This window comes from Pristis pectinata, chromosome 4, assembly GCF_009764475.1.
Source record: "Pristis pectinata isolate sPriPec2 chromosome 4, sPriPec2.1.pri, whole genome shotgun sequence".
In the NCBI taxonomy this organism is placed as follows: domain Eukaryota; kingdom Metazoa; phylum Chordata; class Chondrichthyes; order Rhinopristiformes; family Pristidae; genus Pristis; species Pristis pectinata.
The window spans coordinates 484,154-509,991 of record NC_067408.1 but is presented as its reverse complement, the minus strand read 5'-3'; the positions used below and the strand labels follow the sequence as shown (position 1 = coordinate 509,991).

The window sequence follows — 25,838 nt, the reverse complement described above, 5'->3', positions numbered from 1 at the left end:
CATTTACACGAGAAGGAGCAGAAGCTACTGAGAGAGCGCGAGAGAGTGAGAGGGAGTGCACGAGAGGGAGCGTGTGAGAGAGACTGTAGGGTTGGGAGAAAAGACACAAAAATGTCAGTCTGGGTTCTATAGCCATGCACTTGAGTAATGCTGAATCTCCCCAACAGGACACAGTGGAGACTGCAGGTGCTGGAATCTGCAGCAACCAACTGTCTGCTGGAGGAACTCAGCGGGTGAGACAGCACCGTGGAGGGAATGGACAGTCCATGTTTCAGACTAAGACCCTTCACCTGGACTGAAAGACAGAGGGGGATAACTGGTAATGGAGAGGTAGGGGAAGGGGTAGAGCAGAAGCCAGTAGGTGATAGGTAGATCCAGGTGAGGGGGGGGGGGTGACGGGTAGATCCAGGTGAGGGGGGGGTGACGGGTGGATCCAGGTGAGGGGGGGGGGTGACGGGTGGATCCAGGTGAGGGGGGGGGGTGACGGGTAGATCCAGGTGAGGGGGGGGTGACGGGTGGATCCAGGTGAGGGGGGGGGGTGACGGGTAGATCCAGGTGAGGGGGGGGTGACGGGTAGATCCAGGTGAGGGGGGGGGGGTGACGGGTGGATCCAGGTGAGGGGGGGGGGGTGGATCCAGGTGAGGGGGGGGTGGATCCAGGTGAGGGGGGGGGTGGATCCAGGTGAGGGGGGGGGTGGAACTTTCTCCCTCATTACTGCATGATGTTCCTCAGAATGTCCTCTCTTCTTTCACATCCCCCATTACACCTGAAGATTCCATACCCTGGAGTGTTGAGTTCCCAATCCTCTTCTTCAGTCAATCATGCTTTTGTGATAGCAGAACTACCCGTTCCCATGTGCTGATCAACACTCAGGTTCATCCGCCTTACCAGTCTGAGCAGTGTGGAGGAACAGAGGGGACCTTGGGGTCCAAGTCCATAGATCCTTCAAAGTTGCCACACAAGTTGATAGGGCGGTTAAGGCGGCGTACAGTGTGCTGGCCTTCATTAGTTGGGGGATTGAGTTCAAGAGCCGCGGGGTAATGTTGCAGCTCTATAAAAACTCTGGTTAGACCACACTTAGAGTATTGTGTTCAGTTCTGGTCACCTCGTTATAGGAAGGTTGTGGAAGCTTTAGAGATGGTGCAGAGGAGATTTACCAGGATGCTGCATGAATTAGAGAACATGAGGATAGGCTGAGTGAGCTATGGCTTTTCTCTCTGGAGTGACACAGGATGAGAGGTGACTTGATAGAGGTGTACAAGATTATGAGGGGCATAGACAGAGTGGACAGTCAGCACCTTTTCCCCAAGACCAGAGTACATCTGTTTAAGGTCAGAGGAGGAATGTTCATGGGAGATGTCATAGGTAGGTTCATTACACAGAGAGTGGTGGGTGCCTAGAATGCATTGCTGGGTGTGGTGGTAGACGCTGATACAATAGGGACATTTAAAAGACTCTGAGATAGGCACATGTAAGTAAGAAAAAGGGAGGGTTGTGGGCTGTGCAGGAGGGAATGGTTAGATTGATCATGGATTGAAGGTGTTCATATAGTTTGGCACAACATCGTCGTGGGCCAAAGGGCCCGAACTGTGCTGAACTGTTCTATGTTCAGTCAGACTCCTTGCATTAAAATGGATTCGATTTAGCCTTGTGATCGTCCCTTGTGGCGCCCACGTCTGATCTGCTAACTGGACTGAATTAATGTTCTTTCTATATCTGACCAAACCTCACCCCCAATTGTACATCTACTCTGTGTATCATTACCTTGACAAATTAGTTTAAACCTTTCCCAATAGCACCAACAAATCTCTCTGCTGCACCCATTCTGTTCCATGTACAACCAGTTCAGATCAGAAAGGTCCCACTTTCCCCAGAAACAATTCAAATGATCCAAAAATCTAAAGCCCTCCCTCCAACACCATCCTTTAGTTACACATACATCTGACCTATCCTCCTATTCTTATGCCTCCTTAACTGCTTGCTGCAGTTGGTGTGCAAGGACACCATATGCCGATCACTAGATGTCTATCCCTGTCCCTCTATGACCAGATGTTAGATGTCCCCACCACTCTGTCTCTTGTACCCCTTTAGTCCCCTTGGCTCCCATTCTCCACCCTCTTATGCCTTTTGAAAGTCTCAATATACATCACAGCACAACATCATCCCATTACTTCCAGAAACTCAGTTGGGTCATACATAAACGCCACTCATCCCACACCCTTGGCCACTCTAGATGAAAATTAATTTTGTCCCTGACAATAATCTGAAATGGTTTTCGATCACTGATGTTAGACTGACTGGGCTGTAACCTCCAGGATTATTCCTTTTATGTTTAAGAAGGCCTTCAATTTATTGCAGGAGGGGTGTTAATGCAAGAAGGAAAATAAAACATAACAACAAAGTACAGGCCCTTTGGCCCACAATATTGTGCTACATTTTATCCTACTCTAAGATCCACCCAACCCTTCCCTCCCAAAAAGCCCTCCTTTCTTCTATCATTCATGAGTCTATCCAGGAGTCTCACAAATGTCACTAATGTATCTGCCTCCACCATCTCTGCCGGCAGTGCGTTCCACACACCCACCACTCTCGGTGTAAAAACTTACTTCTAACATTTCCCTTGTACCTTCATCCAATCACCTCAAAATTATGCCCCTTGTGTTAGCCAGTTTTGCCCTGGGAAAAAGTCTCTGACTGTCCACTCGATCTCTGCCTCTTATCATCTTTACATCTCTCATCCTCCTTCGCTCTAAAGAGAAAAGCCCCGGCTCACTCAACCTATCCTCTTAAGACATGCTCTCCAATCCAGGCAACATCCTGGTAAATCTCCTCTGCACCCTCTCTAAAGCTTCCACATCTTTCCTATATAGGTATTGGTGTTGGTTTGGTATTGGCTAATTATTGTCACTTGTACCAAGGTGCAGTGAAAAGCTTGTCTCACAAACCGATCGTACAGTTCAATTCATTACACAGTGCAGTTACATTGAGTTAGTACAGAGTGCATTGATGTAGTACAGGTAAAAACAATAACGGAACAGAGTGAAGTGTCACAGCTACGGAGAAAGTGCAGTGCAATAAGATTCAAGGTCACAAGAAGGTAGATCGTGAGGTCATAGTCCATCTCATTGTACAAGGGAACCGTTCAATAGTCTTATCACAGTGGGGTAGAAGCTGTCCTTAAGTCTGGTGGTACGTGCCCTCAGGCTCCTGTATCTTCTACTCGATGGAAGAGGAGAGAAGAGAGAATGTCCCAAGTGGGTGGGGTCTTTGATTATGCTGGCTGCTTCACCAAGACAACGAGAGGTAAAGACAGAGTCCAAGGAGGGGAGACTGGTGTCCGTGATGTGCTGGGCTGTGTCCACAACTCTCTGCAGTTGCTTGCGGTCCTGGGCAAAGCAGTTGCCGTACCAAGCCGTGATACATCCAGATAGGATGCTTTCTATGGTGCATCGGTAAAAGTTGGTGAGAGTCAAAGGGGACAAACCAAATTTCTTTAGCTAGCCTCCTGAGGAAGTAGAGGTGCGGATGAGCTTTCTTGGTCGTGGCATCTACATGATTTGACCAATAATACGTGATAATGAGGTGACCAAAACTGAATACTCCAAGTGTGGTCTGACCAGAGTTTTATAGAGCTGCAACATCACCTTGCATCTCTTGAACTCAATACCTTGACTAATGAAGGCCAACACACCATATGCCTTCTTAACAACCCTATCGACCTGCGCGGCAACCTTGAGGGATCTATGGACATCTGCTAAGAGTCCTGGCATTAACCATGTATTCTGACTTCAAATTCATTCTTCCAAAGTATATCACTTCTCACTTTTCCAGGTTGAACTCCATCTGCCACTTCTCAGCCTAGTTCTGCATCCTATCAATGTCCTGTTGTAACCTACAGCAACATGCTACACTATCCACAACACCACCAACCTTGGTGTCATCTGCATACTTACTAACCCACCCTTCCACATCCTTATCCAAGTCATTTATAAAAATCTTCCTAGTCACCTTCTCAACACCACTGGTGACGGACCTCCAGGCAGAATACGCTCCATCTACCACCACTCTCGTTTTCTATGGGCGAGCCAATTCTGAATCCACACAGCCAAGTTTCCCTGGATCCCTTGCGTCCTGACTTTCTGAATGAACCTTCCATGAGGAACCTTATCAAACGTCCAAACCTTACTAAATTGGGATGACATTTTTGAAGGGAAATGTACTATGGAGATGTGGTTGATGTTCAGGGATCTTTTGCAGGATGTTAGGGATAAATTTGTCCAAGTGAGGCAGAGAAGGAATGGCAGGGTGAAGGAACCGTGGGTGACGAGTGAGGTGGAACGACTAGTTAGGAAGAAGAAGGCAGCATACATAAGGTGTAAGCAGCAAGGATCGGACAGGGCTCGTGAGGAATATATAGTAGCAAGGAAGGAACTTAAGAAAGGGCTGAGGAAGGCGAGAAGGGGACATGAAAAGGCTTTGGCAAGTAGGATTAAGGAGAATCCCAAGGCTTTTTTCTCGTACGTAAAGAGCAGAAGAATGGCTAGGGTAAAGGCACGTCCGATTAAAGACAAAGGTGGGAGGATGTGCCTGGAAGCTGTGGAAGTGGGTAAGGTTCTCAATGAATACTTCTCTTCAGTATTCACCAAGGAGAGGGGTCTTGATGATACTGAGGACAGTGTTGGTGAGGGTAATGTTCTAGAGTATATAGGTATTAAGAGAGAGGATGTGTTGGAGTTGTTAGAAAATATTAGAACAGATAAGTCCCCGGGGCCTGACAGAATATTGCCCAGGCTGCTTCGTGAGGCGAGAGAGGAGATTGCTGAACCGTTGGCTAGGACCTTTGAGTCCTCGTTGTCCACTGAGATGGTACCTGAGGATTGGAGGGTAGCGAATGTTGTTCCCTTATTCAAGAAAGGTAGTAGGGATAGTCCAGGGAATTACAGACCGGTGAGCCTTACGTCTATGGTGGGTAAGCTGTTAGAAAGGATTCCTATCTCTTATAGGATCTATGAGCATTTAGAGAATCATGGACTGATTAGGGACAGCCAGCATGGCTTTGTGAAGGGAAGATATTGCCTCACAAGCATGATAGGGTTCTTTGAGGAAGTGACAGGAAGATTGATGAGGGTAGTGCAGTGGATGTGGTCTACATGGATTTTAGTAAGGCGTTTGACAAGGTCCCACATGGTAGGCTTCTTCAGAAGGTCAAAGGCCAAGGGATCCAGGGAGGCTTGGCCGTGTAGAAAGCAGAGGGTTGTGGTGGAGGGAGTGCATTCGGATTGGAGGGCTGTGACTAGTGGTGTCCCATAGGGATCGGTTCTGGGACCTCTAATTTTTGTGATATTTATTAACGACTTAGATGAGGGGGTGGAAGGGTGAGTTAGCAAGTTTGCAGATGACACAAAGATTGGTGGTGTTGTGGATAGTGTGGAGGGCTGTCAAAGATTGCCGAGGGATATTGATAGGATGCAGAGCTGGGTTGACAAGTGGCAGATGGAGTTCAATCCAGAGAAGCGTGAGGTAGTACACTTTGGAAGGACAAACTCCAAGGCAGAGTACAAAGTAAATGGCAGGATTCTGGGCAGTGTGGAGGAGCAGAGGGATCTGGGGGTTCATATCCACAGATCACTGAAAGTCGCCTCACAGGTAGATAGGGTAGTTAAGAAAGCTTATGGGATGTCAGCTTTCATAAGTCGTGGGATCGAGTTTAAGAGCCGAAAAGTGATGATGTAGCTTTACAAAACTCTGGTTAGGTCACACTTAGAGCACTGTGTCCAGTTCAGGTGGCCTCATTATAGGAAGGATGTGGAGGCGTTGGAAAGGGTGCAGAGGAGATTTACCAGGATGCTGCCTGGATTAGAAAGTATGGATTATGAGGAAAGACTTAGGGAGCTAGGGCTGTTCTCATTGGAGAGGAGGAGGATGAGGGGAGACATGATAGAGGTATACAAGATATTGAGAGGAATAGATAAGAGTAGACAGCCAGCGCCTTTTTCCCAGGGCACCAACGCTCAAAACAAGAGGACATGGCTTTGTAATGGGTGGGAAGTTCAAGGGAGATGTCAGAGGGAGGTTTTTCACCCAGAGAGTGGTTGGTGCATGGAATGCGCTGCCTGGGGTGGTGGTGGAGGCTGATACATTGGACAAGTTCAAGAGATTGTTAGATAAGCATATGGAGGAATTTAAGATGTGGGAGGAAGGGCTTAGATGGTCTTAGGTGTGGTTTGAAGGGTGGCACAACATGATGGGCCGAAGGGCCTGTATTGTGCTGTATTGTTCTATGGTTCTAAATCCATGTACACCACATCCACTGCTCTACCTTCATCAATGTGCTTTGTCACATCCTCAAAAAATTCAATTAGGCACCTGAGGCCCGACCTGCCACTCACAAAGCCATGCTGACTGTCCCTAATCAGCCTATGCTTCTCCAAGTGCCCATAAATCCTGTCTCTAAGAATCTTCTCCAGTATTTTGCCCACCACTGAAGTAAGACTCACTGTCCTGTAATTCCCAGGGTTATCCCTACTTCTTTTCTTAAGCATAGGAACAACATTTGCCACCCTACAATTATCTGGCACTACTCCTGTGGCCAGTGAGGAGGCAATGATCGTTACCAAAGGCGCAGCCATCTCTTCCCTTGCTTCTCGTCATAACCGTGGATATATCCCATCTGGCCCCGGTGACTTATCTATCCCAATGTTTTTCATAAGTTCCAGCACATCCTCTTTCTTCACATCGACATGCTATAGCGTATCAGCCTGTTATATGCCAACCTCACAAATGTCAAGGTCTCTCATTGGTGAATACTGAAGCAAAGTATTCATTAAGGACTTCCCCTACCTCTTTCTGAATCCAGGCATGTTTCCTTTTATCCCTGATTGATCCCACCCTAACTCTAGTCATCCTCCTATTCTTCACGTACGCGTAGAACGCCTTGGGGTTTTCCTTAATCCCACTCGCAAAGGCTTTCTCATGTCCCCTTCTAGCTCTTTTAAGTTCATTATTAATCTGTCGCCTGGCTACCTTGTAACTCTCCAGAGCCCTGTCTGATCCATGCTTTCTAAACCTCAGGTAAGCTTCTATCTTGTTAAGATTCTACATCTCTTGTCAACCATGGTCCCTTCACTTACGCTGCCTCAATGGGACAAACCTATCCAGAGCCCCATGGAAGTACTCCGAAAACGTCCCCACTTCCATTGTGCACTTCCCCAAGAGCACTGTTCCCAATTTACGCTCTCAAGTTCCTATCTAACAGCATCATAATTAAAGGCCAAGGAGTTATGGTTATTGTTTCCAAAATGCTCTCCCACTGAGAGATCTGAAACCTGATCAGGTTCATTGCCTAGTACCAGGTCATGTGTGGCCTCTCCTCTAGTCGGCCTGTCTACATACTGTGTTAGGAATCCTTCCTGGACACTCCTAACAAACTCTGCCCCATCTATCCCCTTTACACTATGGAAGTGCCAATGAATATTATGGAAGTTGAAATCACCCATGACAACAACCCTGTTATTTTTGTACCTTTCCAAAATCTCCCTCTTGATCTGCTCCTCAGTGTCTCTGCTGCTACTGGGGGGGGGTCTGTAGAATACTCCCAGTAGAGAATACTCCCAACACACTGACTGAGTAGACCATCCCTCCAGGACATCCTCTCCTTCTACAGCTGTGACACTGTCCCTGATCAGCAAAGCCACTCCCCAACCTCTTTTACCTCCGTCCCTGTCCCTTTTGAAACATCTGAACCCCGGAATATCCAGCAGCCATTCCTGCCCTTGTGACTGCCAAGTCTCTGTAATGGCCATAACATTGTAGTTCCATGTACTTACCCACGCTCTAAGTTCATCAGCCTTGTTCCTGACACTTCTCGCATTGAAGTAGACACACTTCAGCCCATCCAACTGACTGCAATTTTACCCTTTCAACTGCCTATCCTTCCACACAGTCTTTCTACACTCTGCATCTGCTTGCACACTAAATGTACCAACCTTTAACTTATTATTTGGGTTCCCATCTCCCTGCCAAACTAGCTTAAGCCCTCCCCAACAGCTCTCGCAAACCTGCCCATAAGAATATTGGTCCCGCTCCAGTTCAGGTGTAACCTGTCCCTTTTGTACAGGTCGTACCTTCCCCAGAAGAGATCCCAATGATCAACAAATCTGAAACCCTGCCCCCTGCACCAACTCCTCAGCCACGCATTCACCTGCCAATTCAACCTATTCTTACCCTCACTGGCGCGTGGCCCAGGCAGCAATCCAGAGATTACTACCCTTGAGGTCCTGCTTTTCAGCTTCCTACCTAACTTCCTATATTCCCTCTTCAGGACCTCATCTCTTTTCCTACCTATGTCATTGGTACCAATATATACCACGACCTCTGGCTGTTCACCCTCCCCCTTCAGAATGCTGTGGACCCGATCCGAGACGTCCCTGACGCTGGCACCCTGGAGGCAACATACCATCTGGGAGTCTCTTTCATGTCCACAGAATCTCCTGTCTGCCCCCCTTCCTATTGAATCCTCTACCATTACCACTCTCCTCTTCTCCCCCCTTCCCTTCTGCGCCACACGACCTGGCTCAGTGCCAGAGACCTGGTCACTGCGCAGAAGGCAGCACTAGGGTGGAGTCTGCCTGCAGGTGGTCCTATCACAGCCATCTAAAGCTTTCAGCTATCTGGAGAATTGTGTATCATGAATGCACATGAATTCTGACCCAAGCAGTAATCTCCCTTCAGACGCACGACACAAACATTTTGTGCAAAGCTTCACATAGTAACTGGTACTTACATCCACCCGGAAATCTTCTAAGCGTTTAAATTTGCTGAGGTATTCCTGAAGTTTTGGGTCAATATCCAGATTCTTAGCTTTTGAATACTTTAGATAGGCCCAGAATTTCTCTAATCCATACAGCTGCCCTAATATTTCAAATACAAAATACACAATGGAAATGTTACAAATGATGAATCAGACATACGAGCTTCAAATATTCAAACTACCCAGTAGATGTGAATCCACCCACATTACTAAACATGATGTGAAAATGTCTAAAATGCCAAATCCAACCCCACACTTTCTAAGGTAATTCCCAAACAGGTATACAAGATGGCCAAGCCTACAATAAAAACAAACAGTAAATTATTTTGGGAAGAATTACTTCAGCTTTTTTTTAAAACTCCTCTTCTCCAGTCAGGACTGACTGTACACCTAGCACAACAGCTTTATCAGTCTGCAGCACAGAGTGTATGAGTACACGGTACAGAGAAGCATGAGAATGGTCACAGGACTCAGTTCTATGGGAGGTTGGGATAAGGTGGTCGTTCTCCACAGATCAGAGGTTATGAGGACCTCTGAGCCAAGCACTTGTGTGCTATTGCTTACTCTCACCAGTAGGAAATCCATCTCCTTTCTAACGCCTCACACACAATACTCCCTGAGTTTAATGCAGCGCCTCTGATCCGATGACATCCAGTTTGTGATGTGCAGGCTCTAATAATAAATGACACAGATGACCAGAAATTGAAAGCCACAGAATAGTCAAGTGTATGAAATCACCAGGGGCATAGATAGTGTGAATGCAAAGCCCTTTCCCCCCACCCCAGGGTTGGGGAATCAAAAACTAGAGAGCGTAGGTTTAAAATGAGAGAGGAAAGATTTAATAAAAAAATGTTGATCCTAAAGTTCTTATTTATCAGAGAGTAAGTAAATTACAGAAGTAGCCCGGCTGCTGTTGGAGCAGCAGTTCCCTTTCGGGTATGGTGAGTGCATTTTAAAAAGCTTAACAAGTGGAGGGCAACTGAAGGGTTAAACAGAGTGTTGAGTGCTTGATTAGAGGGAGTGTATACTTGAGGTAATTGGCAGGGACAAATATAAGGAGGAGTACCTCAAGAGGAGTGGTGGCTGTGGCTGTCTAACAGGAATAGGTAATGAAGGCAGCAGTTAGGGCAATTGAGTGCTCTGTATGCAGTATGTGGGAAGTAAGGGACAGCACACTTGTCCTTGATGACTACACCTGTAAAAGGTGCATCCAGCTGCAGCTCCTGACAAACTGAGGTAGGGAGCAGGAGCTGGATGAACTCTGCCTCATTTGTGAGGCAGAAATAGACAGGAGTTCCAGGGAGATAGTCACCCCTAAAAGGCAGGTAGCTGGGTGACTGTCAGGAAAGGGAAGAGGTATAGACAGAAAGAGCAGAGCACCCTCTGGCTGTTCCTATCAATAATAAGTATACTGTTTTGGATACTGCTGGTGGGGATGACCTACCAGGGACAAGTTGCAGTGGTCGTGTCTCTGGCACCGAGATGGGACCCTTGGCTCAGAAAGGAAGGAGGGAAAAGAAGAGAGCAGTAGTGATAGGGGATTTGATAGTTAGGGGACAGGAGGTTCTGTGGGAGAGATCAAGAATCCTGGATGGTCCGTTGCCTCCCTGGTGCCAGGGTCTGTGATATCTCAGACTAAGTTCTCAATATTCTCAGGAGGGAGAGTGAGCTGCTAGATGTTGTAGTCCATGTAGAGACCAATGATGTGGATGGGAGAGAAGAGGAGGTCCTGTGAAGAGTTTAGAGAATTAGGTACAAAGTTGAAGGACAGGACCTCTAAGGTTGCGAGCTCAGGATTGCTACCAGTGCCATGTGCTAGTGAGGCTAGAAATAGGAGGATCATGCAGCTAAATACATGGCTAAGGAATTGGTGCAGGAGGGAGGGCTTCATGTTTCTAGACAATTGGGCTTCCTTCCAGGGAAGGTGGGACCTGTTCCAATGGGATGGTTTGCACCTGAACTGGAGGGGGACTAACATTCTTGCAAGTAGATTTACTAGTGCTGCTCCAGAGGGGTTTAACTAGATTTGCAGGGGGAGGGGAACCAGAGTGTTGGAGCAGATAGTGAGATGGAGGAAAAAGGTCATGTGAGGACTGCAGGTATTGACAGAAATAAAAGGTTTGTATGTGATAGAAATGTTCTCAGATGCATCTATTTCAATGCAAGAAGTATTGTAGGTAAGGCAGATGAGCTTAGGGTGTGGATTGATACGTGGGATTATGGCATTATTGCTATTAGTGAGACTTGGTTGCAGGAGGGGCAGGACTGGCAGCTTGTTCTGGGGTTCTGTTTCAGGTGCGATAGAGGGGGAGAAGTGGTATTACTAGTCAGGGAAAATATCACAGCTGTGTAGACAGGACAGCCCAGAGGGATCGTCTACAGAGGCCATATGGGTGGAGCTGAGGAACAGGAAAGGTGTGGCCACATGAGTAAAGTTGTATTATAGACTGCCCAATAGAAAATTGGAGGAACATATCTCTAGTGAGATAGCAGACTGATATGAGAAACACAGTTGTAATAGTAGGGGATTTTAACTTTCCACATTGACTGGGACTCCCACACTGTGAGAGGGCTGGATGGCTTGGAATTTGTTAAATGTGTTCAGGAAAGTTTTCTAAATCAAAATTGTAAAAGTGAGGAATGACTTGGGATTGGATTGCAATTTTTATATTATTTAAATTAAAATTTTGTTCTTGGAAACAGTATACAAAATGAATAGAAAATGAAAGGACTCATTTTGTATAATTGAAGTAATTGAGGTGTTGATCAGGTAGATAGTCAGAGGCTTTTCCACAGGGCTGAAATGGTTGCCAAAAGAGGACACAGGTTTAAGGTGCTGGGGAGTAGGTACAGAGGAGATGTCAGGGGTAAGTTTTTATTACTCAGAGTGGTGAGTCCGTGGAATGGGCTGCTGGCAATGGTGGTGGAGGCAGATACGATAGGGTCTTTTAAGAGACTGTTGGATAGGTACATGGAGCTGAGAAAAATAGAGGGCTATGGGTAAGCCTAGTAATTTCCAAGGTAGGGACATGTTTGGCACAGCTTTGTGGGCTGAAGGGCCTGAATTGTGCTGTAGATTTTCTATGTTTAATATATAGAGGTACCAACAAGAGAATGCAATACTTGATCTTCTATTAGGAACCAGACAGGTCAGGTGACAAGTATGTGTAGGTGAGCATTTTGGGTCCAGTGACCATAATGTCATTAGTTTCAAGTTCCTTATGGATAAGGACAGGTCTGGTCCTCAAGTTGAAGTTCTAAATTAGAGGCCAATTTTGTGGAAATGAAAGGATCTAGGAAGAGTGGATTGGAATACGTTGTTTTCTGGTAAGGATGTGCTCAGTAAGTGGAAGGCCTTCAAAGATGAAATTTTGAGAGTGCAGAGTTTGCATGTTCCTGCCAGGATTAAAGGCAAAGTGAACAAGCATAAGGAACCTTGGTTTTCAAGGGATATTGGTGATCTGGTTAAGAAAGGTATATAGCAGGTATAGGCAACTAGGAACAAATGAGGTCCTTGAAGAGTATAGAAAATGTAAGAAAATACTAAGAAGAAATCAAAGGTAAAAAGAAGACATGAGGTTGCTTTGGCACATAATGTGAAGGTAAAACCAAGGGGTTTCTACAACTATGAAAAGGATAGTAAGGGACAAAATTGGTCCCCTAGAAGATCAGAGTGGTCATCTGTGTGGAGCCTCAGGAGATGGGGGAGATCTTACAGTTTTTTTGCATCAGTATTTACTCAGGAAACTGGCATAGTGGATATGGAAGGAAGGGAAACAAGCAATAGTGTCATGGAACATGTAGAGATTAGAGGAGGTGCTTGCTGCTTTACAGCAAATAAAGGTAGATAAATCCCCTGGGCCTGATAAGATTTCCTTGGACATTGAGAGAGACTAGTGTAGAAATTGCAGGGGCCCTGGCAGATATATTTAAAATGTCCTTAGCCATGGGTGCAGTGCCAGAGGACTGGAGGGTAGCTCATGTAGTTCTGTTTAAAAAAGGATCTAAAAGTAAACCAGGTAATTACAGGCCAGTGGATAAATTATTGGAAGGTGTTCTGAGAGATCAGATACAAATTATTTGGACAGCCAAGGGCTGATTAAGGATAGTCAGCATGGCTGTGTGTGTGGTAGATCATGTTTAATGAATCTTGTAGAGTTGTTTGGAGGTTACCAAGAAAGTAGATGAAGAAAAGGCTGTGGATGTTGTCTACATGGACCTTAGTGAGGCCTTTGACAAGGTCCCACATGGGAGGTTAGTTCAGAAGGTTCAGACACTAGGTATCCATGGAAAGGTTGTAAACTGGATTCGAAATCCCCTGCGTGGGACAAGACGGAGGTAGTGGATGATTTTCTCAGACTGGAGGCCTGTGACTAGTGGTGTGCCTCAGGGATCTGTGCTGGGCCCATTGTTGTCTATAACAATGATCTGGATGATGATGTGGTAAATTGGATCAGCAAGTTTGCTGATGATACTAAGATTGGAGGCATAGTGAACAAGAGGGATCTGAACCAACTGGAAGAATGGGCCAGAAAATGGCAGATGGAATTTAATGCAGACAAGTGAGGTGTTGCATTTTGGAAGGACAAATCAAGGTCGGACATACACAGTAAATGGTAGGGCACTGAGGAGTGCAGAGGAACAAAGGGATCTGGGAGTTCAGATACATAATTCCCTGAAAGTGGCATTGCAGGTAGACAGGATTGTAAAGAAGGCTTTTGGCATCCTGGCGTTCATAAATCAAAGTATTGAGTATAGGACTTAGGATGTTATGGTGAGGTTGTACAAGACATTGGCGAGGCCAAATTTGGAGTATTATGTGCAGTTCTGGTCACCTAACTATAGGAAGGATATCAGTAAGATTAAAAGCGCAGAGGTGATTTACTAGAATGTTGCTGGGTCTTCAGGAATTGAGTTACAGGGACAGATTGAACAGGTTAGGACTTTATTCCTTGGAGTGCAGAAGAATGAGGGGAGATTTGATAAAGGTTTACAAAATTGAGGGGTATAGACAGTTAATGTGAGTAGGCTCTTCTCACCTAGATTGGGTGAGATAAGTATGAGGACATGACTTTAGGGTGAAAGGGGAAAGATTTAGGGGGAATGTCTTCACTCAGAGTGGTGGAGTATGGAACAGACTGCCATCTGATGTAGTAAATGTGGGCTCACTCTTGAGTTTTAAGAATAAATTCCATTGATACATGGATGGGAGAGGTCTGGAGGGTTATGGACTGGGTGCAGGTAAATGGGACTAGCAGAATACTGTTTTGGCACAGACTAGAAGGGCCAAATGGCCTGTTTTCTGCAGTGTTCTATATGGAATAAGCTGCCAGAGGAAATAGTTAAGCAGGTACATTGATAACATTATAAGACAGTTGGACAGGTACATGGATTGGAAAGTTTTATAAGGTTATGAGCCAAACATGGGCAAATGGGACTAGCTTGGATGGGCATCTTGGTCTGCATGGACCAGTTAGGCCAAAGGGCCTGTTTCAGTGTGCATAACTGACAAGTTCCCAGATCCAGCAAGGAAGCCAGAACACCTGACATTATGAAGCTGCTAAAGACTCTCCGCTCCATTCTATTCTAGAACAAAAGAGCCTATCAAATACAGTCCACTTTGTTCTATTCCAGAACAAAAGGCAGACCATTAAATGCACCAGAAGTCAGTTGTACTCAACAGAGCCACAACTTACCTGCTTCATAATCCACAATGGTTTCTTGCTGGAAATCCTTGAATATCTCTGGTCTAAATTTCCTTTCAAGGCCATAGCTGTAATATCTGAAAAGGCACTCCAACCCATACCTGCAGCAGACAAACACTGATCAGTGGCAGGCAAGCAAAGAGATTAACAGTAACAACCTTCTATGAGATTTCACCACCAGACACCTCCCCCTGCAGTTCTTCCACCTCCCCATCTTCCAGCATTCCAAAGATATTGTTCCCATTCCAATTCCCTGGTCCATTTTCATTTGCACCAATCATTCCCCTTACAGCAAGTTTCCATGCATGTGAAGGAGATACAGCTCCTGTTCATTTAATTTTTTGCTTCATTCAGGGACAGTCTTTCCAGGTGAAGCAGCAATTCATTTGCACTTCTTCTAACCTGGTGTACTGCATTTAGCATTCATAATAGTAATTTCTAGGGTAGGGACATGTTTGGCACAGCTTTGTGGGCTGAGGGCCTGAATTGTGCTGTAATTGTTCTATAATGTGGTCTGCTATATACTGAAGAAAGCAAATGAAGACTGGGTGATGACTTGCATAGAACCATACAGCGCAGTACAGGCCCTTTGGCCCATGATGGTGTGCTGACATTTTATCCTGCTCTAAGATCTATCTAACCCTTTCCTCCCACATAGCCCTCCATTTTTCTTTCATTCATGTGGCTTTCTAAGAGTCCTAAATATCCTTAATGTATCTGCCTCCACCATCTCTGCTGGCAGTGCGTTCCACACACCCACCACTATCTGTAAAATACTAACCTCTGACATCCTCCTATTCCTTTCCTCCAGTCACCTTAAAATTATGCCCCCTTGTATGAGCCATTTTTGCCCTGGGGAAAAAGTCTCTGACTGTCGGCTTGATCTATGCCTCTTCTCTTGTACACCTCGATCAAGTCACCTCTCATCCTTCTCCCCAAAGAGAAAAGCACTAGCTCACTCAACCTATCCTCATGCTCTCCAATCCAGGTAGCATCCTGGTAAATCTCCTCTGCACCCTCTAAAGCTTCCACAACCTTCCTATAATGAGGCGACCAGAACGGAACACAATACAAGTGTGGTCTGACCAGAGTTCTATAGAGCTGCAACCTCACGGCTCTTGAACTCAATACCCTGACTAATGAAGGCCAACACACCATATGCCTTAACAACTGGCAGGAGGGGAGAGCAGATCCACCAGGGGATGGGTCAAGGGTAGGAGAGAAAGCAGAAAAGGGAGAGAGGCTGGGAGAAAGAAGAAGCATGGTGGGGGTGGGTTGCGGCAGCAGATTACCTAAAGTGGGAGAATCCAATGTTCCTGCTGTTAGGCTGCAAGGTTCCAAGATGGAAAATGAGGTGCTGTTCCTCCAGTTTGTGCTTGGAATTCTCCTGGCAGTGGAGAAGGCCGAGGGCTGACGTATCAGTGATGGTGTGGGAGGGGGAGCTGAAGTGACTGGCAACGGGGAAATGCAGATCAGTTATGGACAGAACGCAGGTGGTCTGCAAAATGGTCACCGAGTCTACATTTGGTGTCACCAATGTAGAGGAGGCCACACTTGCAGCACTGAATGCAGGAGATGATATTAATTCCTTACATTTCAGACCTGGTTTCAGGGTGAACTTCACATTCTTTCTGAATTAAGTCAATGTGCACAGTCCTTTTCCCAGGGTTGGGGAATCAAGAACTAGAGGGCACAGGTTTAAGGTGAGATTTAACAGGAACCTGAGGGATAACTTTTTCACCCAGAGGGTGGTCAGTATATGGAACGAGCTGCCAGAGGAAGTGGATGAGGCAGGTACATTAACAACATTTGAAAAGGCACTTGGACAGGTACGTGGATAGGAAAGGTTTAGAGGGATATGGGCCAAAGGCAGGTAAATGGGACTCACTGAGATGGGAACTGTGGTCGGCATCAACGCGTTGGGCCAAAGGGTCTGTTTCCATGCTGTCTGACTCTATGACTTTATCAACCTGCATGGCAACCTTGAGGGAGCTATGGACGTGGACGCCAAGATACCTATGTTCCTCCACACTGCTAAGAGTCCTGATATTAACCTTGTATTCTGCCTTAATTCGATCTTCCAAAGTGCACTTCACACTTTTTGGGTTGAACTCCATCTGCTACTTCTCAGCCCAGCTCTGCATCCTGTCAATGTCCTGTTGTAACCTACAGCAACCTTCTACACCATCCCCAACACCATCAACCTTTGTGTCATCAGCAAACTTACTAACCCATCCTTCCACATCCTCATCCAAGTCATTTATAAAAATCACAAAGAGCAAGGGTCCCAGAACAGATCCCTGCAGAACACCACTGGTCACCGACCTTCAGGCAGAATACGCTCCATCTACCACCACCCTCCGTCTTCTCTAGTGATCCAATTCTGAATTCACACAGCCAAGTTTCCTTGGATCCCTTGCCTCTGAATAAGCCTTCCATGAGGAAACTTATCAAAAGCCTTACTAAAATCCATGTACACCACATCCACTGCTCTACCTTCATCAATGTGCTTAGTCACATCCTTAAAGACCTCAATCAGGTTCGTGAGGCACAACCTGCCCCTCAAAGCCATGCTGACTGTCCCTAATTAGCCTGCTTCTCCAAATGCCCATAAATCCTGTCTCTAAGTATTTTCTCCAGTAATTTGCCTACCACTGAAGTGAAACTCACACTGGTCTGTAATTCATAGGGTTATCCCTACTCCTATCTTAAAGGAACAACATTTGCCACCCTCCAATCAACTGGCACTACTCCTGTGGCCAGTGTGGACGCAAAGATCATCACCAAAGGCGCAACAATCTCTTTCCTTGCTTCCCTTTTTTCTTTCCAATCTTTTTATTAGTTTTCAAATTAATACAGATTGATATATAGCATCAATATTTATACAAGTAATACAAAGAGATCAGGATAACAATCATAGCATATAATCATAAAGAACAATAAAATATAAAAAAAATCTGTAGATCTAACAATCTCTTAGTAAATGAATATAACATAAAAGGAAAGAAAAAGATTTATTATATAAATTTAAAAGAAAACCCAAATCAATAAAAAAAATTATAAACAATATAAACTAAACAAAAAAAAACTTTTTAAAAGAAAAACAAACAACAAAAAAAAGAAAACTGGGCTAAAATTTCTCAGTAGAAACAGAGCAATATTAAGTCATCAAGTCCGTTCCTCCAAGTTGGAAAGTTATTGAAAGGGGATCTACATCATGTGAAAATATTGAATAAATGGACTCCAAATATCTTCAAATTTAAGTGAAGGATCAACAGTACCACTCCTAATTTTTTCCAAGTTTAAACATGATATAGTTTGAGAAAACCATTGAAAAGTAGTAGGGGTTTTTCGATCCTTCCATTTAAACAAAATGGATCGTTTGGCCATTAATGTAACAAAAGCAATCATACGGTTAGCGGAAGGAGATAAATGGCCAGACTCTATCCTTGGTAATCCAAAAATTGCAGTGATAGGGTGAGGTTGTAAATCAATCTTCAATATGTTTGAAATAATGTTAAAAATGTCTTTCCAATATTTTTCCATAAGAGGACAGGACCAAAACGTGTGTCATAGAAGCCACATTTGATTTACATCTATCACAAATAGGATTTATATGGTTATAGAAACGAGCTAACTTATCTTTGGACATATGGGTCCTGTGGACTACCTTAAACTGTATCAACGAGTGTCTGGCACACATTGAAGATGTATTAACTAAATGAAGAATTTTCTTCCAAGTCTCCATAGGTATAGATGTCTGGAGTTCACTTTGCCATTCATTCTTAATTTTGTCTAATGATTCTAGATGTATTTTCATAATTAAATCATAAATTATCGCTATCAAGCCTTTCTGACAAGGATTAAGACCTAAAATTTTTTCCGTAGTTTCAATTTTGTACTTGCTTCCCGTAATAATCTTGGATATATCCTGTCTGGTCCCAGTGACTTATCTATCCTAATGTTTTTCAAAAATTCCAGCACATCCTCTTTCCTCACATCAACATGCCCTAGCACATCAGCCTGTCATACGCCATCCTCACAAATGTCAATCTCTCTTGTGAATACTGAAGCAAAGTATTCATTAAGGACCTCCCCTACTTCTGATTCCAGGCACACATTTCCCCCTTTATCCCTGATCGGTTCTACCCTCACTCTAGTCATCCTCCTATTCTTCACATACATGTAGAATATCTTGGTTTTCCTGAATCCTACTCGCCAAGGCCTTCTCATGCCCCCTTCTAGCTCTCCTAAGTCCATTCTTAACGTCCCTCCTGGCTACCTTGTAACTCTCCAGAACCCTGTCTGATCCATGCTTTCTAAACCTTAGGTGAGCTTTCTCCCTCTTGACAAGATATTCTACATCTTGTCAACCATGATTCATTCAGTCCACCATCTTTACCCTGCCTCAATAGGACAAACCTATCCAGAACCCCATGCAAGTACTCCCTAAACAACCTCCACACCTTCACTGTGCACTTTCCCCAAGAACATCTGTTCCCAATTTACACTCCCAAGTTCCTGCCTAATAGCATCATAATTCCCCCTCTGCCAATTAAATACTTCCCCATGTGACCTGCTCCTATCCCTCTCCATGGCTATGGTAAAGGTCAAGGAGTTATGGTCACTATCTCCATAATGCTCTCCCACTGAGAGATCTGAAACCTGATCAGGCTCATTGCCCAGTATCGGGTCCAGTCTCGCCTCTCCTCTAGTTGGTCTGTCCACATACTGTGTCAGGAATCTTTCCTGGACACACCTAACAAACTCTGCCCCATCTATCCCCTTCACACTAAGGAGGTGCCAATCAATAGTCGGGGAAGTTGAAATCACCCATGACAACAACCCTGTTATTTTTGTACCTTTCCAAAATCTTCCTCCTGATCTGCTCCTCAGTGTCTCTGCTGCTATTGGGGGTGGTCTGTGGAATACTCCCGCTAGAATGATCACTCCCTTCCTGTTTCTGACTTCCATCCATACTGACTCAGTAGACAATCCCTCCAGGATGTTCTCCCTTTCTAAAGCTGTTTTACTGTCCCTGATCAGCACTTCCATCTTGTCTGCAAGGGTGACTGACCCTGAGCTTCCAGTTATCTGTCACTTTAGTTCTCCTCCCCACTGTGGGTTCTGACAATGCTCCAACGAAGCCCAGTGCAAGCTTGAAGAACATGTTGCAGTCGGCAGGACTCATTTTAGATAACACATGTTTTGTCTGTATTAGAAGTGTACAGTTCTGTGATAAGGTTATCAACCAGCAGTATTATGAGTTTCTCCTATCTCCACAGATGCTGCCTGATCTGCTGGGTATCTCCAGCATTCTCCTTTTAGTTTTGGGTAAAAGCACCTGTATCTCACAGCTTTAACATAGAACATGGAGCCATACAGTTCAGGAACAGGTTCTTCAGCCTATGATGTTATTTATCCATATCCCTGCATTTCCCTGTCTGTTCATGTGTCTGTCTAAATGCCTCTTAAACATTGCGATTATATCCGCTTCCTTCACCACCCCGGACAGCCTATTCCAGGCACCCACCGCTCTGCGTTTTCTTTAAAAAAAACTCCTCTTTCACCACCTCAAGCTATGCCATCCAGTATTTGACATTCCCACATTGGGAGAAAGATTCTGACGGTCTACCTTATCTATGGCTCATAATTTTATTAACCTCTATCAGGTCTCGCCTCAGCCTCCATCACTCCAGAGATGATAACCCAAGTTTGTCCAGTCTTTAATATGTCTGTTTTCTCTCTCATTTCCCTCATTAATTTCCTAGCCACATTTCATAAACATCCAAGTCACCTACACAAGCTTGACCTCACCCGATCAGAGGTCGTCCCTTTGTCTTATCTACCCCTATCCCACCAAACCTTTCTTCCCCTCTCCCAGTTCTAAAACAAGACCTTCAAGCTAAAACATAAACTGTTTCACTTTCTACAAATGTTGTCTGATCTACTGATCATCTGTTTTTGTTTTAGATTTCCTGCATTGCAGTTTGCTGATTTTCAACACTTTTCAACTGTGCCAGGGTGGGAGAGAGTTCAGAGGAGATACAGATTGCTGAACCATGGACTAGGATCTTTGAGTCCTTGTCCGTGGGAATGGTGCTGGAGGATTGGAAGGTGGCAAATGTTGTCCCCTTATTCAAAAAAGGTAGTAGGGATAGTCCAGGGAATTATAGACCAGTGAGCCTTGTCTGTGGTGGGCAAGCTGTTGGAAAGGATTCTTAGAGATAGGATCACTGGGCATTTAGAGGATCATGGTCTGATCAGGGACAGCCAACATGCCTTTGTGAACGGCAGATCACGTCTCACAAGCCTGGTAGGGTTCTTTGAGGAGGTGACCAGGAAGATTGATGAGGGTAGTGCAGTAGATGTGGTCTACATGGATTTTAGTAAGGCATTTGACAAGGTTCCACATGGTAGGCTTCTTCAGAAGGTCAGAGGGCATGGGATCCAGGGAGGCTTGGCTGTGTGGATTCAGAATTGGCTTGTCTGTAGAAAGCAGAGGGTTGTGGTGGAGGGAGTGCATTCAGATTGGAGGGCTGTGACTAGTGATGTCCCACAAGGATTGGTTCTGGGACCTCTACTTTTCATGATTTTTATTAATGACTTGGATGATGGGGTAGAAGGGTGGGTTGGCAAGTTTGCAGATGACACAAACGTTGGTGGTGCTGTGGATAGTGTGGAGGACTAAGATTGCAGAGGGATATTGATAGGATGCAGAGCTGGGCTGACAAGTGGCAGATGGAGTTCAATCCGGAGAAGTGTGAGGTGGTACACTTTGGAAGGACAAACTCCAAGGTACAGTACAAAGTTAATGGCAGGATTCTGGGGAGTGTGGAGGAGCAGAGGGATCTGGGGGTTCATATCCACAGATCACTGAAAGTTGCCTCACAAGTGGATAGTGTAGTTAAGAAAGCTTATGGGATGTTAGCATTCATAATTCGTGGGATTGAGTTTAAGAGCCGCAAGGTAATGTTGCAGCTCTACAAAACTCTGGTTAGACCACACAGAGTACTGTGTCCAGTTCTGGTTGCCTCTTTATAGGAAGGATGTGGAAGCATTGGAAAGGGTGCAGAGGAGATTTACCAGGATGCTGCCTGGTTTAGAGAGTATGCATTGAGGAGAGACTAAGGGACCTGGGGCGCTACTCTTTGGAGAGGAGGATGAGAGGAAATGTGATAGACGTATACAAAATATTAAGAGGAATTGATAGACAGCCAGCAACTCTTTCCCAGGGCACCAATGTTCAATACAAGAGAGCATGGCTTTAAAGTAATGGGTGGGAAGTTCAAGGGAGATATCAGAGGGAGGTTCTTCCACTCAGTGGTTGGTGCATGGAATGCGCTGCCTGGGGTGGTGATGGAGGCAGGTACATTGGTCAAATTCAAGAGATTACTAGATAAGCATATGGAGGAATTTACAATAGAGGGATTTGTGGGAGGAAGGGGTTAGATAGTCTTAGGTGAGGTTTAAAGGTTGGCACAACATTGTGGGCCGAAGGGCCTGTATTGTGCTGTACTGTTCTATGATTCTATGACCACAAGAATTCAGTTATATAGGAGGTTGGGAGAAGCTGGAGCTGTTCTTTAGATTGGAGGTTAAAGGGAGGGACTTCTAGTCCAGGTGGGCAAAGCCTTGAGGTAGCAAGAGGGTCAGAAGCCCAAGGACACAGACTAAAGAGTGCAAGGAAATATTTGTTTTACACACACAGGATCATTCTGTGATCTGGAGTGGATCATCTCGAACCATAGAACACTACAGCACAGAAAACACCATTCTGCCCTTCTAGTCTGTGCCAAAACTTTATTCCGCTAGTCCCACTGACCTGCAGTCAGTCCATAACCTTCCAGATCTCTCCTGTCCATGTATCTGTCCAATTTGTTCTTAAATCAAGAGTGAGCTCACATTTACCATGTCAGATGGCAGCCCATTCCACACTCCCACCACTCTGAGTGAAGAAGGTCCACCTAATGTTCTCCCTAAACTTTTCCCCTTTCACCCTAAAGCCATGTCCTCTTGCACTTATCTCTCATAATCTAGGCGGAAAGAGCCTATTCACATTTACTGTCTACCCCTCATAATTTTGTAAACCTCTATCAAATCTCCCCTCATTCTTCTACGCTCCAAGGAATAAAGTCCTAACCTGTTCAATCTTTCCCTGTAACTCAACTCCTGAAGACCCAGCAACATTCTAGTAAATCTCCTCTGCACTCTCTCAATCTTACTGATATCCTTCTTATAGTTAGGTGACCAGAACTGCACGCAATACTCCAAATTTGGCCTCCTCAATGTCTTATACAACCTCACCATAACATCCCAACTCCTATACTTGATTTATGGATGCCAGGATGCCAAAAGCCACCTTTACAACCCTGTCTACCTGTGACACCACTTTCAGGGAATTATGTATCTGAACTCCCAGATCCCTTTGTTCCTCCGCACTCCTCAGTGCCCTACCATTTACTGTGTATGTCCTCCCTTGATTTGTCCTTCCAAAATGCAACACCTTACACTTGTCTGCATTAGATTCCATCTGCCATTTTCTGGCCCATTTTTCCAGTTGTTCCAGATCCCTCTGCAAGCTTTGAAAGCCTTTCTCGCTGTCCACAACACCTCCAATCTTAGTGTCATCAGCAAACTTGCTGATCCAATTTACCACATCTGGATCATTGATATAGACAACAAACAATGGACCCAGCACAGATCCCTGAGGCACACCACTAGCCACAGGCCTCCAGTGTGAGAAGCAATCATGCACTACCACTGTCTTCAACACAGCCAATTTCAAATCCAGTTTACAACCTCTCCATGGATACCTAGTGTCTGAACCTTCTGAACTAACCTCCCATGTCTGACAAGGCCTTACTAAAGTCCATGTAGACAACATCCACAGCCTTTCCTTCATCTTCTTTCTTGGTAATGAAAAAGGGATAGAAACAGATTCAACAAGAGCTTCCAAAAGGAAGGTGGATAACACAAGGCAGAGATTTAATGAGATGGGGATAGAAGCCTAGTGAAAGAGAACAGGAGGAGGTGGATCAAGTGGCAGCACTCTCTTGGTGACCGGTCGCAAGCAACCTCTCATTGTAGACTGACTTGCTCTTTAACAGTTGATTGGTGGCTCCCCAAATTAGAACTGGAATTGAAACGTGAAGAACCACATAACTCCAGCTTCTCCCTCAGGCCCCACCCTCACTGGTTAAAAAGGGAAGGCTTGATTATAGAAGGTCAGGTGCTCAGAGTCAGATATTAAAAATAAGCAGATTTTTCCCCAGTAAACGCCAGGCAGAAAGGGAGTAACCATTTATAGGTCTGTACAGAGTATCAGGGCAATGGCACCCCCAGCACCAGGAAGGCATCTTGCACTTCCTCTCAGTTGATGTCTGAGTGCTGAACAAATGAAGGTTAAAGGACTGGTGTAGGAAGTGACAGTGGTTACCTGTAACCTTCGTCCCCATCCTCTACAGACAACTGCTTGAACTCTTCATACATCTTCTTGTTGAAATGATCTCTCAGGAAGAATGACCAGAATCGGAAAAGAGTGTTCATTTCCTGAGACTGCCCTATTCCCAATCTCTTTCGTTCTGTGGGAGAAGGATAAGTCAGTGGATGGCAGATACAGTTCATGGCTGAGCAACCACACAGTCACCATACCTAGAAGGTCACACAACATCCCCAAACCATGGAAAGTCAATGAATTGACAATTATACATCAAGGACATAAGAACCAGGAGCAGGAAACCTGCCCCATCATTCAATATGATCAGGGCTGGTCCAATCCTGTCCTCAGTTCCACTTTCCAACTCTCTCCCCACAATCATCAACTCCCTTGTAGTTTAAATGTCTCTCAATCTCTGCTTTGAATATATTCAATGACTCCACCTCTACAGAGCCACCCCATCTTTTCTTTCTATCTATCCTTTTCGATTGTTAAATACCCCTGAATATTCAGCTCCCAGCCTCGGTCACCTTGCATCCACATCCCTCTAACGAATTTCAGATCATACCCATTTATTGCTATTTGCACTATCAATTCATCTATCTTTACCCATTAATTCTATTTTATCAGTTTTCCATGTTTGGACTCTATTTTCCTTTTGCTTGTACACTGCTCCTTTCTGGTACATTTGGTTATCTTTAGTTTGTTTTGAGCTGCACTAATGCTTTCTCTTATCCCTTAAATAACCCTTCAAATAAATCTAAATAAGTATCTGAATTCATTGTCACAAAGTTGTGCCCAGTTGTGAGTTTAATGGAAAACACAGACCTGCTGTAGTGGATTTCATCACCGTTTGAGATTGAAAAGGATTCCCATGATGACCAGATCACAGTTCCCAGAGGATCCAATGTAAATGTACAGCACAAATGTGGAATATCACCAAGTGCCCAGATAATGGAAATTAGATCACAACCTAAAAATAGCCTGTGTCTATTTATTTTGAGCAAAATTCACTGGGGTTACCCAATTTGCACCTCCTTTCTTGGAGCACAAAGGATTGCTGAGCTATTATTGTCTCTATGTGAGAGCCTTACTAATGACAACATTGCAACCAAACCAATACCCATACAAGCAACATCAAACAACTATTTGAAATTGAGGCTGATTTTCACACCCCTCTACCCAATCATCAGGTGCAAACTTTGTTCCATTGGTGAGGACCAGGCAACAAACGCAGGGCCTGAAGGTCCAGGTAACTCAGCGTCCTCTGTCAAGGACCCTTGAGGAATTAGAAGTGTTGCTGTGAAGGATGTTGGCCCATTGAAGCAGTCAATCCCAACAGCACCCCCACCCCCAGGACTTACCATTTAAACATCTCCTGCGAAACTTGTGGTAGACATGTTGTGTGAATCCATTCTCCTTCAGCAGCTCATGGGAGGGATGCTGGAACTTGGGAAGAGATTGTGGCGTGCAACCATAGCTACCAGCCACTGGGATTCCTTCAGAAGGACTGGCATTTGAACTATAAAATAATAAAAATTATTGTTTAATACCTAGTGCTAACTGTCAATACAAATCTACTTGTGCCATAATACTCCAACTGTCCAATGACACAAAGACTTGGAAGTAGAACACCACCTCAGCCTCTCTGTCTGCCAGTTCCCCTTCCTGCAAAAGTCATGATATTAATCAGCTTCAAACATCAAGGGCTATCCATGTTCAAACTGGTTTCTAACTACTTTATGCATGCTACATTTTTGTCTCATCCACCCAATACATTCAAAGGGACAACATTTGCATATTGCCAAGTAATTTCACTTCAAGCAACTCAATCACCCCATCGTCATCGTATCACTCTGTACTCTCGTTACCCCCACCACTCCCT

At 44.9% G+C, this 25,838-nt stretch overlaps 1 protein-coding gene across 4 annotated transcripts in view; it reads right to left on the bottom strand.

The window, feature by feature from the left end:
- Positions 1–25,838, bottom strand: part of LOC127570067 (la-related protein 1-like) — a 210,005-nt gene that overhangs the window by 5,790 nt on the left and 178,377 nt on the right. For all 4 annotated transcript variants that reach the window (XM_052015316.1, XM_052015317.1, XM_052015318.1 and 1 more), the window contains 4 exons: positions 25,318–25,475; positions 23,954–24,098; positions 14,506–14,615; positions 8,783–8,910 (listed from right to left, as the gene is read on the bottom strand). In XM_052015316.1, the coding sequence (XP_051871276.1) occupies positions 8,783–8,910; positions 14,506–14,615; positions 23,954–24,098; positions 25,318–25,475 (541 nt within the window). The remainder of the gene's footprint in view (positions 1–8,782; positions 8,911–14,505; positions 14,616–23,953; positions 24,099–25,317; positions 25,476–25,838) is intronic.